Genomic DNA, 18,882 nt, shown 5'->3' with positions numbered 1-18,882 from the left:
ATTCACTACCAGAATAAGCTTTCTTTTCTCAACCCCTAGATATGGTAAGGAGAAAGGGACCTTCCAATCGAAGGAAGTGAAGAGTGAATCGATGGAATATGCTGGAACCAGACACTTTATCCTCATAGATCAGAAGCTAACATACTGGGTGCCTTGGTTATCTGGTGCTGCTGTAACAGAAATGCACCAGTGGGGGCTTTGACAAACTGGCCATTGACTTGCTCCCAGGATGCTAGACTGTCTGGACCCAGGACACTGGCTCTGGGGGAGGCCTCTCTTTCTTCTCTCTGCTTTGCACAAAGGTGCTTGACGCTCCGTTTCCTGTTCCTTGGTTTCTTGACTGTCTCCATGGGTGGGGGCATCACTTGCCCTCCAGATCTGTTTCCTCTCTTCACGCCTAATCTGCTTTTAAATATCTGAAACGTGATTGAGTTTAAGACACAGCCTACCCGGATGGCCCCAACAGCAAAACAAAGAAAGCTCTATTCCCAAATGGGATTATATACACAGGAACAGGGGCCAATACTACAACACATATTTTTATGGGGCACAATTATATAACACTGGGTAACTGATATTTAGCTAAGACGCAGTGAAGGGATTGTAAAGAAAAATTTTAGTAATTTTGGTCACTGTAATAAAATATAATTGAGGAAGACTATTATTTTTATGGTCAAAATATAGGTTAAACATAGATTATGGAAATTTGGAAAATTAAAAGTGGAATGTCTTTTAGCCATAAGATTTTATCCAAAAAAAGAAAAGGGTGATGTGGTCATGGCATGTGTATTCTGGGAGAAGTCCAACAGACAAGCTGTGAAGAAAAGAATGAAATAAACTGGGGAGTAAACCAGTGACTTCCTAAAGCACTGGCCAAACTATATGGTTGATAGTGATTTATGAAACTCCTTGTTTTATGCAGAGCAGTGACCGGAATAGCAGTCTCTCGCAATGGCTCTTCAATATTTACCACATCCCAAGGTATGTTTTCTTTTCTGAAAAGTAGTTTTTCCAGAACCATAAAGTAGCCAGGTTTCCTAACACTTTGTTAATGGATCTCCTTATATGAGCTGCCTCCATATAACATAAATTTAGAGTAACTCATGTATATACTCATACATAAGTTTCATTACTTTGCCAAAGCAAAAATTAAATATCTTGATACTGCTGGCAAGGCTCCCTGAGACATTAGCTGTAGAGCAGAGAGAGCCTGTCTCCCATGCCTTCTGTGAAAGTGCAGTCAGGGCAGCTGACGGAGGCTGACAGGCAGAAAGCATAGACCAGGCACGCCACAATTGGCAGGGGTCTGGTGCCTTTAAGCAAGTACAAATGCAGAGTTCCTGTTAAATTTTCCAGGTTTGTTAGTATACATTTACATAGGTACATTGTGGATTTATTTCCAATCTAATCTACATATTTTAATGTGGCTGTACATTATAACAATAGTTAAAAATTCTTGAATATGATGGACGTGAATTGTAACTGTTTTAATAGCACAGTAGAATTTGACTGTCTTACTCTTGAAGAGGTCAGAGCACAAGGATCCCTTGCTGCATACACCATCGCTTTGCCTGTGCAACTAGAAACGTTTATGCTTCCCTTAGGCTCAAAGCACTGTGGGAAATACTGGATGGTGTGGAGACGAGGATAGTACTGTAATTTTCCTACTCAGGTTATTATAAAAAACTGATTTTGATGAAGTTAGCACCTGCTAACTCCCAGGCAAATCAGCTACTCTTAGATCTTATTATCTCTAACATTTCATATCTTTTTCTTCCAAAAACTACCAGAGATTTTTAAAAACACAATTTTCCCAAAACATAGAAAATGATTCCATAATAACAAGCCAAAAAGAACTCAACATTCAGTATATGCACTAATGGATAAGATGAGGTTACATAGATTATGCTTCTAATAGAAATAAGCAAGTCAGTTGCCTTAGCAGTGTTTACCTCTTGAGTTTGCCATTATTGTAATAGGACAAAACGTTGCATCTTTAAGCAGAGTTTATGTATGCTCTTAGCTGGATTGTCTGACACTATTAAATCCTTCAGGTCATTATAGTAGATCAGGAGTTTTAAGAGCATCAAGATTTCAAAACCCTGAGGGTAACTAAACATAACATTACTTCCTTGAAGATTTGTCACACCCCCAAAAGGAGAGATTTAAATTAAAAGAAAGGAAAAGCCAAACTCCTTTTTATATTTCGGTAATTTGTATTATTCATGTATGGGGGGTACCTCCCCCACCAAATAAATAAATGAATGAATGAATGAATAAATAAATAAGCTAGCTCTGCTGGGCAGAGCTTTTGGAGTACGCCATTTTCAAGCAACTCCCTGAGTTTATGCAGCCAGTGGTGTCGCCTGAGAAGATTCTCTCTGGACACAGTGGATTTTTTCTTAAAAGCAGTTTCGCTCAAACCTTGTTTTTTTTTTTTGTGGTGGCCGATTTAGGAGAACAGCATGCAGCTGTGAAATTTTGTTTCCTCCTGGGGGAAATGCCCCAGAAACTGTTGTGATGTTGAACACAGCTTACAAGGACAGCGCTATGGGAAAAGTGTGTGACTGATTTTCTCGTTTCAAAAAAGGTGACATATTAATTGAGGATAAACCTTGTTCTGGATGTCCATCAACTTCCCAAATGGACGAAAATGTTGACAAAATTCGTGTACATGAGCTTGAAGACTGACAGCAGGTCTCTGAAGAGATGGGGGCGTTATCTGGACTCTCTTGGAGGTGGGTTTGCCAGAGTCTTAACAGAAGATTTGGGAATGAGAAGGATCGCTGTTAAATTTGTGCCTCAGGTTCTGATGGATCAGCACAAAGAGAGTCCAGTGGAAACATGCCGTGCTTTGGAAGAGCAGCTCCAAAGGGACCCAGACTTCTTTCTGATGCCCTTACTAGTGGCGGGACATTGTGGTATTCGTATGGCCCTGGAGCAGGCATCAATCAACCCGTTGGACAGCACCATCTTCACCACGCCCAAAATAAGCTCATCCAGTGGAATCAAAGACCAAAATGCTGCTCATTTATTTTTTTGCTATCGGGGATAGGGCATTTGGAGTTCGTTCCATCAGGTCAGACTGTTAATAAAGCTTTTTGTTTAAAGGTTCTGAAAAGATTGTGTTAACAGTGTGTGACCAAAAATGTCCTGATTTGTGGCAGATTAGGAACTGGCTTTGCCACCACAACGATTCACCTGCTCCCTCAGCCATCTCGGTGTGCCAGCCAGCATGCTCTTAGCCCACGTCCCTTACTCACCCGACCTTGCTCCATGTGACTTTTTTGTTTCCACAAATGAAAAGGGACACGAAAGGACAGTAATTTGACGACATAGAAGAGGTGAAGAAAAAAATGAGGAAGGTGCTGTCAGTCATCCAAATGATGAGTTTGAAAAAAGCTTCCAAGAGTGGAATCAGATTTGACAAATGTATTCAATGTAATGGAGAGTATTTTGAAGCTGATACGGTTTTGTTAAAACCTTTCAATACATAGCTTTGAAATTTTTTTCTGGCTTTTTTTTTTTTTGGCTCCCCCGTCTGCATCTTGTGATAAGCTGCCTTGTCTAGAGAAGCAACCCACTTGATTCCAACGGACAGCAATCCAGTGACTGGCGCATGTGTAGCACCGAGCCTTCATGGAACGCCAGGCTCTTAATCACCAGGCAGCACCAGAGCTTGTCTTGCAGAAACAGGGAGACCCTTAATGAGATGGAGTGACAGACACACAACCGCAGTGACTGGACACAACTCACCAGTAATGAAGAAGATGGCCTAGAACTGGACAGTGTTTTGTTCTGTGACTCAGTTTGAACTGTCACCATGAATTTGAGCTGACGTGACAGCAAAAGCAATGAGGAGGAGGAGGATTTGGTCTTTTTTTTTTAATAAATCATTTTACTGGCGGCTAATACTGTCATAACAATCCATACATCAGTTGCTTCAAGCACCTTTGTGCATATGCTGCCATCATCATTTCCAAAGAGGGTTTTTTGGTCTTGAGAAGAATATTTTGGCACACTTGTGCCCGTTTCACAACCTTTGGTACTATGATCAGGAGGCCCCAAATTAATCAGCTTAACTAGACTTTGTGCCCAGCAATCAGATTTGCCTCATAGAAATGGCATTCTTAAGAATTAGAAGGCTTCTTCACCTTTGGTTTTCAAAGTAATATCAGAGAATGCCTTTATCTAGGTTTATATTTATGAATTCCAAAGATTTTTGTGTGTTGATTTTGCTAAAATTAGCTTGATTAAATAGTACAAAACAGTAAAACCAGAAAGCTCCTTGCCATTGACTCAATCTGATTTGACTGTAAATGTCTATGGGAGCAGACATTAATTTTTTAACCCGTGGAGTGGTTTAGTGGGTCTTGAACAGCCGACCTTGAGTTTTGCAGTTCAGTGCTTGTCCCATAGCTTCGTCAGGGCTTCTTAGTATAATAGCATTATACCATAATTTTCTTAAATTGCCAAAATCTTTTAAGTTTTTTAAGGTTATTATGGTTAATATTAATTTAACTTTATAGATATTTAACTTTTACTTTAGATGAATTGTTAGGCCTAACTATGCATTTAATCATGCTAAAATGTCAGCATTACACCATGTTTACACTCAGTTGCTGTGGGTTGAAGCCTGAGATCACCCAGCTATTTGACTGGCTCCAGGACTAAGAGGAGAGCTACTTTATTACTTGTCTTATCTGATGGTGAGAAAATTTTATACGCTTCCTTTCTCATTATTAAATTAGATTCCACCTTAAAGATGTTTTCTAAAGAATCCAAAATGCTACAGAGAAGTATATCGTTTTCAAATATGGTGAGTTCCTTTTAAATTTATTGCCGTTTTTTAATATAAGTTCATCTAGCAATGTGTTTTGCACACAGACATACACATTTTATTTCTCCCAATTTTGAGTTTATTTCTATGAGTTAATTTCTACATATTATCTTTTTTAAAACTTTCTTAAATTGTCTCTAAATTTAATAAGAATTTTTTAGGTTGTCCTTTCCTTATAAATACGTTTATAAATACTGTAGATCTCTTCCTTGTAGATACTATAATTTTTTCAAAATTACATAAGAAGTATTATTGCATGTTTTTCTTACACACCGAATTTCTAAACTACAGAGGATATTTTAATTCCTGAGGATCACTCCCAACAAGCAGCCATCCCTAGGATTAGTAGGACCTCACCCACCCTAGGGCAGTGAGGGCCCTTCGGAGCCGCTGACAATTACTGGGCTAGATTTATCGGTACAAAATTTGACAAACTGTGACATTCTTTCCAGTCTTTGAAAGGAAACTACGCATGTAGATTGAGGAAACCTGGATAAACATGAGAAAGGCTAACGCAAAGAGAATGTGAACATATAGTTTTAGAAACTTTTGAGATAGTTTTACTTTGTGTGTTAAGCCAGGTTGACTAGAGAAACAAATCCAGTAACACATTTATGTGTAAGAAAAAAATTTTTATCAAGAAGTAATATATATATATCCCAGCCCAGTCCAATCAAGTCCATAAGTCCCTCTTCAGACTCCTGCAGCCACATGCAATGATGCAGAATGCAGGAATAGCATGAGCCAGTGGATGTAAAGTCATGTGTAGCCAATGGTGGTGATGGGGCTCTGGCAGCAATCAGGCACAGCCATCAGGAAGGTGAAGGGAGAGGGAGGGAGAGGAGGTTCCCAGAACCTCCTAATGAGAAAGAAGGCCATGCCCATAAGGAGGCCTGACCTGATTGACAGGTTGAATAACAAACACCCCTTCACCTTTGTATATTATGTAACTGCCACACTTTGATTAGACTTTACACTTGGAAATTACTAATGTTGAATTACTTGCGTTTCAGGCTTTATCATCATGTTTGCTTTTACCAGGAGATGCCACTGTCATAAGTTCTTCATGGGATAATAACATGTATGTATCTGTGACGTGCTCCTTTGTAACATTCCACGTAAGAACGACTGTTGTGGATCCTTGATGCTAAAGGACGCAGTCTTCACTCTTGGATACTGGTCTTCTCCAAGGGAAACCAATATTAACTATAAGGAGCAGACTATTTTATTGGAATTTAGTTATTTGAATCTAATTTCTCCAATTAGATTCCATTTTTTTCTTAAGTTTCAAAGTGAAAACAGATGGCTAGAATCTGGGACGTTCTAGTTTTAAATTCAGATTTGAGTATTTTGCTTAATCACATGAAATAAGTTATTTGTAATTCTAAAAGAGCTTAACTACAGAATTAAAGTGTCATGTTTCTTGATCATGTCTTACAATTAAGCTTAACTCCTGTTTCAATAGTTCTTATTATCTTTTATCTTAGCTATTTTTATTCCATAGCATTTGGAAGACGCCAGGACACATTAGTGGGACATGATGATGCTGTTAGTAAAATCTGTTGGCATGACAACAGGCTATATTCTGCATCCTGGGACTCGACAGTGAAGGTTTGTAAATAACTTGTAACTTAGAAAGATTGCATGCATATTCATTCACCATTCTTTTGATATAGAGCCTTTTCTTTGCATCTTTTGCAAAACTTTCCTGCATAAATCACATTATATTCATCATCTTGGGTTTTCAACTTTTATTTATGTAAACGAAAACAAACATTTTAAATCCTTAGAATTCTTTGATTGGGAGTTTCATCAGACTTCTTTCTCTGCCCCCTTAAGTGATTGCGGTTTCTTGGCCACTATGATTCTTGTCGGATGCTGTCTTGTGGATTTCCACTCCTACCCACCCTGTGTACAAAGAATGACGGCACAGCTGGTCCGACGCCATTCTCACAACTGTTATTTTTGAGCCCATTGTTGCAGCCACTGTGCCCACCCATCTCCTTGAAGGGCCTGCTCCTTTACACTGACCCTCTGTTATACAAAATAGGGCGTCCTTCTGTGGGCCTGTCTCTCCCAGGAGCCCTGGTGGCACAGTGAGTTATAACTTGAGCTGCTAACCACAAGATTGGTGTTTCAAACCCACTAGTTGCCTTGTGGGAGAAATGTAAGGATTTATGCCCCTGTAAAGATTTACAGCCTTGGAAAACCGCACCAGCAAGTCTCCTCTCGCTTGCAAGGTCCTATGACTCAATGGCATTATGTTTGTTTGGTCTCTCCTGATAACATATTCGAAATCTGTGAGACAAAGTTTCACGTAAATTTATTCTATTTTTGCTATGGCTTACTGTTTCAAGTCTTCTTAAACTACTTTTATTTCTCTGGTTCACACAATAAATCACAAAATTACAATAGCACGTGAAACTGGTTTAAACAGATATGGGTATAAGCAATTAACTATAGACTAACAGGTGTAAAAGCCCAAGTACTGTGGAGAAGGTGCTAAGCACATTACTCAGTTTAATTTGATGGGCAAGCATGTTATATGGAATTATAATAGTTTTTTCTATACAAATCAGATACTTTTTTTAAAGTAATGTATGAAAATAACCTCTGCAATGTTCCCCACCCTAGGTGTGGTCTGGCGTACCTGCAGAGGTGCCAGGCACCAGAAGGCACCACTTTGACCTGCTTGCTGAACTGGAACATGATGTCAGTGTAAGTACGGACACACACCACCTGATGGAACGAAGCTAGGAAGTCCTGGTGGGGAGCATGGCTGTCTCTTGCTTTTGTGTGTATATATCGTGTATACTTGTGTATAAGTTGAGTTTGTCAGCACATTTTTAATGCTGTTTTTGTGGTAAAACTAGGTATCTGAGCTGATATCCGGAGCGGCTTATACTCAAGTATATACGTTATGTCATCTTTTTATCTTTGTGTTGATTTTTAGAGATCAGTTAAATCTCAGTCCTTTCCTTTGACTCCTTGATTTTCTAAGTCTATATTGTCTTTCTTTCCTTCTATTTCTATCTTTGTACATTTCCATGATAATTTACTCTCATTCAACTTGACTTCTAAAATATCAATTTCTAGGCATGACAGAGAGAAGTTCTGATAATGCAATTATTTAAACATTGGGATGCTAGCCACAAGGTTGGTGGTTCAACCCACCAGCAGCTCCATGGGGAAAATATGGACTGCCTGTGTCAGTCCAGGAACCCTACGGGACAGTGCTACTCTGTCTTATGGATCGATGGCATTGATTATCACCGCCACTGAGTCAATTCTGACTCATGGTGAACCGAGAGAGCACCATGGAACTGACCCTGTGGGCTTCCGAGACTAACTCTAAGAGTAGAAAGCAACATCTTTCTCCCACAGAGCAGTTGGTGTTTTGAACTGGTGACGAAGAGTTTTACAGCTGACCATAATCATTATGCCACCAGTAGCATTGAATATTTGGGTACCCCAAAATGATTCAGGGTACTGTGTTAGTCCGGGTTGACTAAAGAAACAAATTCATATACACTCAACTGTGTTTAAGAAAGTACTTTATATAAAAGAGCAATTGTATATTGAGAGAACATCCTAACCCAATCCAGATCAAGTTCATAAGTCTGATACTAGTCCATAGTTCCTCTTTAGACTCACACAGCACATGCAATGATGTCGAATGCTGGAAGATCATAGGCCAGTGGGTAGAAGGTCTTGTGGAGCCAGTGGCAGTGAAAGCATCTCAGCACTGGCACGAGTCTCCTCCAGCTCTCCGAGTGTCTCAGCAGCAGGAAAGGGAAGGCAGAGAGAGTGGGTCTGGCCTGCAATGAGGTATTTATCTCTGTCGCACCTCCAAATGAGGTCAAGCTGCGACCTGCTCGACAGGCTAGACACCAACTCTTCGCTCAAGTTGAGAGGAGATTATCTAACTGTCACAGGTACCCAGGTATGATTCACCATCTTTCATGTTCTCTGAAGTGGAAGATAGAAGGGACAATTTTTCTCTATTGATAGATGAAGACACCGATGCTCCCAGCTAAGTGGGTTCAGAATGTGTAGCCTGAGATGACTTAGTTTTCGCTGGCTCATATTGCTACATCTTAGCTTGTACTTTTACTGGAGGCTTTCATACATAAATCCTGAACTGATGCCTAATCTCTATAGCCTACAGATTAACCAAGGTTAAGAAATACAAGGGGCATTCAAAACGTGTGTGGAAATTTTTCATTTATCTTCTAATTCTATTTTCTATGATGTTTTGGAGGCCCCTTTTTATAACCTTTTTTATTTTTTGCTCCCCTAATCTCAGGTGATCATTAACAGTCCATTGCTGTGCTTCAGAGTATGGCACTAAGAAAATGACATTGATTTTGTGATCCTAGGCTATCTGAAGACAATACTTACTTCAGCAGTATCTAATTTTCATTGACATTTCTACTTGGTAGCAAGAACCTAGTTATATTTTAAATCATCATTCAGTAGGATAATGTTGAAATGATCTGCATTAACTGCCTGTATGATGGACAGCAGACTTTAATGAATGTATATCACTATTTGAATCTCATACATGAATCAGCCACATAATTAATGAATGTAATTCTAAACGGAACATTTTACTAGTGTGTTTTCTTTCTTAGGTAGATACAATCAGTTTAAATGCTACAAGCACACTCTTAGTTTCTGGTACCAAAGAAGGCACTGTGAGTATTTGGGACCTTACTACTGCCACCATGTTGCATCAGATACCATGCCACTCAGGGACTGTGTGTGATACTGCTTTTAGCCCAGGTATGTCATAGCTTTTTCTTTTTAATCATTTTAATGGGGACTCTTATCACAATCCATATATCCATCCATTGTGCATTAGCTTTTTAAATACGGACAATACTGGGTGATTTGGAAATGTCATTTTAAAATTTAAAAAAATTTTTAGACAAATATTTTGCTGATAACATTTTCCAATAGCTAAAGATGCTTCGTGCATTATACTTGTGACATTGTACCTATTAGAAATGCAATAGTGGATAATATTCTTAATCCTTTAACTCACTAAGTTACTTTATAAGATAAAAGTGAATGTATGTAGAAGCCCTCGTGGCATAGTGGGTTACAGAGGCTGCTAGCTGCAAGGTCAGCAGCTCAAAACTACCAGATGCCTCATGGGAAACGATGGTTTTCAACAATTTCTAGTCTCAGAAACTCACATGGGCAGTCTTGTCCTATAGGTCAGAATGAATTGGATGGACTCCGTGGGAGTGAGTTTGGGGTTTGGTGTTGTCTTTAGTGAATGGATATCCTATAAAGTGCCATCCCAGCACCCTAGGAACAGCAACACATATCAAGCCAAGGAGCTCAAGGACAGTGAAATCTGAGATTAAGCCATTGTGGTTGAAATAAAATCTCAGATGAACTATTTTTCAGTATCATGTTTTCCATGTCAGATAGCCGCCACGTCCTCAGCACAGGAGAAGACGGCTGCTTGAATGTCATAGATGTACAGACTGGAATGCTCATCTCAAGTCTGGCTTCTGAGGGACCACAGAGGTATAGTCCCTGCAGTCTAGTGTTGAAGCCATTTATAAACAGGACTGTGAACATTTCATGCTGAAAGGACTATTTCTGAATCGTTTTTACAGGTGCTTTATCTGGGATGGAAATACAGTTTTATCTGGAAGTCAGTCTGGTGAACTGCTCGTTTGGGATCTCCTTGCAGCAAAAATCAGCGAGAGAATTCAGGGCCACACAGGTATACATCCTCGTCCATCAGGGAGCATCGTTATCTTCTCAGACACCTGTCTGCATGCAGTCACTATTGGGCCAGGTCAAGTGATCTACAGCACAGATCTATCAGGACTTAGGTTAATTTTCATGTGGATTGATATTTGACTTCAAAAAGGAGGTCTTTACATTAACATAAAAATGGGAAACTGGAAACTAAAGTAAAAGTTGTAATAATATTTAATTTTTTAAAAGATAGTACACATACAGAGTAAAAGAAATAAAACTTAATCAACGCATCAGTTTCTTTCCAACCCAGCCCCTATCTTCTGTTCTTATTCCAGGATGGCTAGTGAAATGAGCATTTCTTCATGTGTTTACTATCCATTCGATGTCTTCTCTGGTAAAATCGGTGATCATGACTTTTGCTCCTTTTATTGGATTCTTTTTTCTCATTGAGGTGTGGCATGGTTCTATAGATTTTCATGATTATTCCCTTGTCTGTTGTGTTGTTGCTAAAGATTTTTTCCCAGCCATTGGATTCTTGTTTTACTCTTTTGGATTCTTTTGATATGCATTATTGATGCATTCGAATTGTGCTGGGAAGAATATTGAAAGTACCAAATAGTTATTAGTCTTGCCATTGCTTTAACAAATTACATTGTCGTTTGGATCAGAATTGTATTGTGTTTGTAGATTGCTTTCGCTAGTATTGACATTTCCACAATATTAAGTCTTCCTAGCCATGAAAACTGATATTCTTCCATTTGTGTGCGTCTCTTTTTAATTTCTTGTAACTGTGTTCTTTAGTTTTCCTTACGCAGGTCTTTTTTTTTCCCCTTTGGTTAAATTTATTCCTCCTATGTATCTTACCTTTTGTGTGGCTATTTTAAATTATATTGTTTTCTTGATGTATTTTTTAGAGCCCTCTTGGTATACAAGAATCCAATTGACTTCTGCTTGTTAATCTTGTGTTCTGCTACTTTATGAAATCTCTTAAACATTTCAAACCACCTTTTCTGGGGTCCTTGGGAGTTCTTGCTATATAAAATCATGGTGTCTGCAAATAGCAAGTTCACTCTTTGCCTAATTGTATTCCCTTGATTTCTTTCTGTTGTCTAATGGTTCTGGCTAAGATTTCTAGCATGATGTTGAATAAGAATGGTGATAGGGGCGTCCTTGTCTAGTTTCCATCTTCAGGGGAAATGTGTTCAGTTTTTCTCTGTAAGTATGATGTTTCATGTTGGCTTTTCTTACATACATTTATTATGTTGAGGTATTTACCTTCTGTTTCTACTTTATTATTTTTTATCAGAAATGGATGTTGGATATTGTTGAATACCTTTTCTACATCGATTGATATAACCATGTGAGTCTCATTCTGTCTTGTTTATATAGTAGATTACATTTTTTTGTTGTTGTTGTTTTTTTAAAAATTTTTTTTTTATTTTAACAATTTATTGGGGCTGATACAATTCTTTTCACAGTTCATACATATACATACATCAATTGTATAAAGCACATCTGTACAGTCTTTGCCCTAATCATTTTTTTCTCTTTTCTTCTTTTACATTTTATTAGGGACTCAAACAACTCTTACCACAATCCATACATATACATACATCAATTGTATAAAGCACATCCATACATTCCCTGCCCCAATCATTCTCAAGGCATTTGCTCTCCACTTAAGCCCCTTGCATCAGGTCCTCTTTCCCCCCCCCCCTCCCTCCCCATTCCCCGCTCCCTCATATGCCCTTGGTAATTTATACATCGTTATTTTGTCATATCTTGCCCTATCTGGAGTCTCCCTTCCCCCCTTCTCTGCTGTCCCTCTCCCAGGGAAGAGGTCACATGTGGATCCTTGTAATCAGTTCCCCCTTTCCAACCCACTCACCCTCCACTCTCCCAGCATCGTCCCTCACACCCTTGGTCCTGAAGGTATCATCCACCCTGGATTCCCTGTACCTCCAACCCTCATATGTACCAGTGTACAGCCTCTGTCCTATCCAGCCCTGCAAGGTAGAATTCGGATCATGGTAGTTGGGGGGAGGAAGCATCCAAGATCTGGGGGAAAGCTGTGTTCTTCATCGATACTACCTCACACCCTAATTAACCCATCTCCTCTCCTAAGCCCCTCTATGAGGGGATCTCCATTGGCCGACACTTGGGCCTTGGGTCTCCACTCTGCACTTCCCCCTTCATTTAATATGATATATATATACATATATACACATACATATATACATATACACATATATACACATACATACACACACATTGTTTTTTAATGTTGGACCACCCTTGCATTCCTATTGGCCAAATGTGTATGGACAATTTTTACATCTATGCTCATGAGGTATATTGGTGTCGTTTTCTGTGTCAGTGAGGTCACTGCCATGTTTTGGTGTCCGGGTTGTGCTAACGTACAGAATGATTGGGAAGTTGGCGTTATGTCTGTACTCTGGCATACCGTGGGCAGAAACGATGACAGTTCTTCAGTGGACGTTTGGTAAAATTGCCCTGTGAAGCCATCTGGTCCTGGGCGCTTATTGGTTGGAAGCTTCAAGATGACTTTCTCTATTCTTTAGTTGTGAGTCTCGCTGAGGTTTTCTACTTGCATCTGAGTTAATTTTTGTAGAGGTGTATTGATCGGTATTTGTCCATTTCTTCCAGGGCATAAATAAACTTGGAGTACAGCTTGTCTTAATAGTTATTATTATTTATTCATTTGAATTTGCTGTGACGTTGCCCTTCCATCTCTAATTCTAGGTATTTTCATCTTTTTTACCCTTTGTTAATTTTGCCAGGTTAGTCAATTTTACTGATATTTTCAAGAAAGCAACTTCTTGTTCTTTTTATTTCATTTGTTTATTTCTACTTGAATCTTGGTGATTTCTTATGTTGGTGGAAGCTTCATGTTGTTGCCTTTATTCTAGTTGGTGGTGGTGTTAAGGTGTTGATTTAGACTTTCTCCTCTTTTTTCATATGTGCACAGTAAATTGCCTCTGTTAACTGCTTTAACTGTGTCCCAAAGGTTTTGGTATGTTGTGTTCTTGTTCTTCTGTGCTTAAAGATACTTATTAATTTCATCCCTTATTTGGTCTTTTACCCAACCAATATTAAGTAGGGTGTTGTCAGTCTCGATGTGTTTGTCTTCATGTTCTTGTTCATATTGTTGATTTCATTTTAGTATTATGATCTGAGAATTTTCACAATTGAATTTTAGTATCGCAGTGTGTTTTGTTAAGGCTTGCTTTGTGGTCTAGTATGTGGTAACTTTTAAAGTGTATCCTATGTGCCCAGAAGACCTGTGTTGTTGGCAGCCAGAGTGCTCTGCATGGACTGTTTGTATTACGTAGCTCATCTCGTTCATGAATTTCTCTCCTGATGTTCTTCGTGGAGAGTTGTGTATTGAAATATATTATTATTGGTGTTGATTTCTCCAACCCTGTCTATGAGGATTTGGTTGACGTAGATTGAAGGTCTTTCATTGGGTTTTATGTTCCCAGTGTGTTCTTCCTGTAACTAACATGTGATGGCCAGTCTTCTCTCTCCTATTATTTGCCTTGAAACCTATTTTGTTAGAGATTAATTTTGCCACTCCCACCTTTTAAAAGTAGCCATTGGCTTGGTAAATTTTTCTCCACCTTTGATATTTTTTTTAGTCTATTTTGTCCCCTAATTTTTTTCTTAATCTTTTTAGTTTATTTCTGTCTTTAAGTTTAAATTGTTTCCTTTAGGCAGCCTAGACATAGGTCTTGTCTTCTAATCCAGTTTGTCTTTTGATTGGTGCATTTTGTCCATAAATACTCAGTGCTAGTGATATGTGGGGGCCTGTTGCTATCATTTTTCTGTGTTTGGCCCTTTTCTCTTTCTGCGTGCAGGATGTGTGCTTGCTTATTGGTCTTCGTTCCCCCACTGCTTCTGTGTTTTTGGAGTGCTGTTTTCATTGTGTTGGTTTTGGAGTGTTGTTGCCGTTTGCTGCTCTCAGGTTTGTCCACTTGCTCTGTCCACAGTGATCCAGTTAATATTTTTTATAGTGTTGGTCTTACCAATTTCTTCAAATACCTTTATTTCTCCCTCATATTTAAGGGATAATTTTGCTCCATATAGTATTCTTGGCCACTACTTGTGTCAAGTTTGTTGTACTGTGGTGGCCCGTGTGTTTTTGTGACGCTAAAGGCTATGTCACTGGTATTTCAAATAGCTTACGATGAGGAGGACTTGAAGCACTTGCAGATGAAGAACAATCATTGTAGCTTTCAATGTCAATTACAACTCATTGTAAAGAAAATGAAAATTCTCACAAATGGACCAAGAGATCATAGCATCACGATAAATGGAGAAAAGATGGAAGGTGTCGGGGATTTCATCTTGCCTGGACCCACGATCAATGCTCATGGAGACAGCAGTCGAGAGAGCAAGTGAGGCATTGCATGGAGTAAATCTGCTGTACAAGACCTTCTCAAGCTGTTGAAAAGCATGGAGGTTACTCCGAGGATTAAAGTGCGCCTGACTCAAGCCATGTTATTTTCAATTGCCTAAATAAAATGCACGTGAAACTTAGACACTGATTAAGGGAGACCAAAGAAAATCAATGCATTTGAACTACTGTGTTGGCAAAGAATATTTAAAGTACCAAGGATTTCAAAAGAACAAATTTTCCTTGTTAGATTGTACAGCAAAATGCTCCTTAAAGGCAAGGATGGCAAGACTTCATCTCATGCATTTTGGCAAGTTAAGAGGAGCGAGCAGTCCCTGGAGAAGGACATCATGCTCAGTAAAGGGAACAACAATGGAGGACAGCCCTGGACAAGATGGGCTGGCACAGTGGCTCTAACAAGGGGCTCAGACATAAGAACAGTTGTCAGGACAGTGCAGGACCACGTGGTGTTTCATTCTGTTGTGCTCAGGACACTATAAGTTTGAACCTGCTCAATGTCACCCAACAGTAGGAATCTGGGTTGGTAGTATTTTTCCGTCAAAGTTTGTTGTATTTTGCGCATTTTGCTCCATTGCCTTGCCTGCAGTTTAAGTCTGAGCTTATCTTTATTGGTTTTCCATTGGGGTGCTCTCCTTTGCCTTGAAGCGGCAATTTGACTGCAGTGTTTCTCCCTGGGTTTCTGAGCTCGACCCACTGTGTGTTCTCGCTGCTTCTTGCACAGTATTTTCTCCTCTGTGATGTTGAGGAAATATTCTTGAAGTATTTTTTTCTGTAGATTTTTTTGGTTTCTTGTTGCTCCAGGATTCTAAATAGATAAAGCCTTTCTCTCGTGATAGTGTCCCATGTCATTCTCAGGCTTTCTTCTGATTCTTTTTGGTTGTTTCCCTCATTGGCTGTATTTAGAGTGGTTGTGTTTGAGTTCACTGATTGGATCTCCCTTCATTTGCATTCTATTTCTCAAATCTTTTACCATGTTGTCTCATTTATCTTCTGGGATTCCTTTTGGTGTGAAGGTTTTAGGTTTTTTATGTCTTCTATTGATTTCATGAGTGTTCCCTGTATGTCTTAAGGTACTTATACACTATTTCCAGCTGCAGGGCATCCTTTTGTTTTCCAATTGGGGTTAGGTGTTTTTGTTTTTCATTAAGCAGGAAATCATATGGCGGTGTGAATAAAAAGGGAGATGCATAGGTGGGAGAGGTGCAGGGAAGAGAGGGAGTAAGCTATAAGTAACAGGTCCTTCTGGAGATGGAGACCTGAACTAGGAGTTAGGGGGTAGGGTAGGTGAGTGTAAGCCGATAACCAACCCAGAAGAGGATTGTGTGTGGGGTGGGGGTGGGGGAGTGGAATTGAAATAGGGAGGAGACAGGAAAGAAGAAGGAAGAGGAAGAAGAGAGGAGCGGAGGAAGACCAGGGAAGAGAGATATGGGGGCAGGGAAGGAGAAGGGGCTTGGGTTGGAGTGCCTAAGGAGTTGTGTTGCTATGGTAGTATGAACATGGGTGGGTCTGTGCCCTAAGGGTCCCGGTTTTGCCTGTCTGTGTGCTGCTTGTTTTCCAGAGGACGGGGGCGCTGCTCAGAGGATGTGACGGTTCAAGAGAATATAGGCTGGATCCAAGTAATAGGGAATGTGGCACTTAATAAAAACTGCACGCGCTTTGGGTGTGGATTGCAGCTACTTGTGCTGGGATGGCTCTCGGCCGGTCTGGGTAGGGTAGGATAGGTGTGGTTCAGGGGAGAGGGGCACTGGGGTAAAGGTTAGGAAGCCTAAAGTAATGGGCAAAAAAGATGTGCTTGGGTTGTGAGGAAGCCTGCACCTGGCTGCCCACCAGGTGGCCCCCTCCACGCAGGGCCCCCAGAGATGGGGGGAGTGACGCGTTTGGCTGGGAGGGGAGGGACAGGTCTTAGGACTGGTCTGCTTTTGTTGGGACAGGGATGTGCTCTGAAGTAGCTTGCACCTCTGGTCAGTGAAAGAAGGCAGTATTCCGGGGAATTTTAACTTGAAACAAAGGAGTCCGGCTGGGTGGGTTTGATTTGCCTGTGCTGGGAGGCTGCAGGGAGGTGGGGTCCTTAAAGAGAGGTTTTGGAGGTAAAAAGGGATATAGATTAATTCATCGTAAAGTAAGAGTGCAAAGCCCTAGAAGCAAAAAATAAGCCTGTTTTGCGTGGGTATGGCTACTTCCTTGGCAGGGACAGCACTTGAAGATTCATCTGCCAAGTGTGGCCGGGAGGTGTGGGGGAGGCAGTGAAGGAACACTAAGAAAAGTTGACGCAACGCCAACAGTCATTTCGTGGGTTGAGAAAGCCCGCGCCAGGTTGCACGCATGGTCTTTCCGCGTGTAGGGCTAGAGACCAGTGTGGTGAGGGGCTTGGTTATGTACTTTGGGGTGGGGTTTAGGTCACCCCACAATCATGGAGGGAAGTCAGAAAAACTCAACGTGTGACCCTGATCTCATTTTTTAAGAGAGCCAAAAAAAGGTGGTGCACTCATCTTTCAAGCTGACTCTGGTTTCAAAAGCAAGAGTCTGGTGAGACCGCTCTGAGACTCGCGGAGGAGGAGTTACTCTAACCACGCTGGCTCTCTCGTGGCCATGGTCCTTTCTGGAAGACATTCTAGTTGTTGCTCTTACCTACTGACTTCCCACCACATGCAGGCATTTCTTTCCAACCGTAGTACTCTGCTTTACATAGTATATGTGTGTATGTAGATATAAATTTTTTTAAGTTATCTGTATCATCTTTTTTTCAAAATAATTACTCATTCTACCAGTCAGGTCCTAACTTTCACCTGTATTGTCAAGTGAAATATATACTTTCTATTCGACATCCATATTTCCCAATTGTTTTAACAGCTCAGTGGTTTCTTACTCCACTTTGTGGAATAAATTCTTTGTGGACTCATTTTAATTTTTATGTAAATTAATTGCAATTAAGTATTTCTTTGGGGCTTTCTTGTCAACTTCCCACTGAACCAAGACATCTTTCTCTTAGGTGCTGTGACCTGTATATGGATGAATGAACAGTGCAGCAGCCTCATCACAGGAGGGGATGACAGACAAATTATGTTCTGGAAATTGCAGTATTAAGTGCCTTGTTATCTCCTGGATATACAGAATTATATTTAGTGTGCTTTTAAACCAAACTTTTAAATCAACTGGTGGAAGTGTAATGATAGCAATTGGAAGTTTTGCCACATGTAAAATGTGTGGTTTTAAACTTTCTAAATTCTGACCTCTTTGAAAGGCATTAACTGTCATCTTCTAAGACAGATAAAAGTACAGCAATATTAGGAAGAAAACATTACATTATCTGTACAGCAGGTGATCATCCCACTAGGATGATCATCAGAAAACAGCTTGGGGGACAGTAACTAGAAGAGACTGGGAAACATACCACAGGGCATGCATAGTTAGAATTTTCCAAGAAACGCACAACACTGTCTGCTACTTAGTCTCTCTTTTGTCTCCCCAGTCTACAATTGTAATTCATTTTTTTCACTGCGTGGCTGGTTATCATCTAACCTGCTGTACCCAGATTTTAAGAAGCTGGGGAAGGATTAGCAGTTCTTTTAATGTGCATTGGAATGGTTTATATTTCATTATGGCTATTAAATGCTCATCTTTTCTACAATATTAAAATTATTTTTATGTAATGAAAGCGATTTTCATTGTCTTATGTGAATGACTTACTGGAAAGAAACCCCAGTATTGATCTGCGCTAGATGGCCAAGCGCGGTGATTATACCCCTTGTACTTTTAGAACTCTCTTCTGACTCAAAACTGGAAATGTTTTGTTTGGCTTTTAAAATTTCAAACAAGGTTAGCTATAAGGCAATAGTTCTGATTCCCTCAGATAAGCAACTTCAGAATCACAAAATATTTT

At 39.9% G+C, this 18,882-nt stretch overlaps 1 protein-coding gene across 1 annotated transcript in view; it reads left to right on the top strand.

Annotated features, from left to right (window-relative positions):
• NSMAF (neutral sphingomyelinase activation associated factor) overlaps positions 1-18,661 on the top strand; it is a 71,494-nt gene extending 52,833 nt beyond the window's left edge. The window contains exons 23-31 of the mRNA XM_075549701.1: positions 923-981; positions 4,752-4,819; positions 5,854-5,921; positions 6,328-6,451; positions 7,475-7,558; positions 9,475-9,625; positions 10,279-10,381; positions 10,474-10,583; positions 17,992-18,661. Of these exons, the coding sequence (XP_075405816.1) occupies positions 923-981; positions 4,752-4,819; positions 5,854-5,921; positions 6,328-6,451; positions 7,475-7,558; positions 9,475-9,625; positions 10,279-10,381; positions 10,474-10,583; positions 17,992-18,086 (862 nt within the window). The 3' untranslated portion in view covers positions 18,087-18,661. The remainder of the gene's footprint in view (positions 1-922; positions 982-4,751; positions 4,820-5,853; positions 5,922-6,327; positions 6,452-7,474; positions 7,559-9,474; positions 9,626-10,278; positions 10,382-10,473; positions 10,584-17,991) is intronic.
• The last annotated feature ends 221 nt before the right edge of the window (positions 18,662-18,882 follow it).

Source organism: Tenrec ecaudatus, chromosome 5, assembly GCF_050624435.1.
Source record: "Tenrec ecaudatus isolate mTenEca1 chromosome 5, mTenEca1.hap1, whole genome shotgun sequence".
Classification (NCBI taxonomy): Eukaryota; Metazoa; Chordata; class Mammalia; order Afrosoricida; family Tenrecidae; genus Tenrec; species Tenrec ecaudatus.
This window is presented reverse-complemented; position numbering and strand designations above follow the sequence as displayed.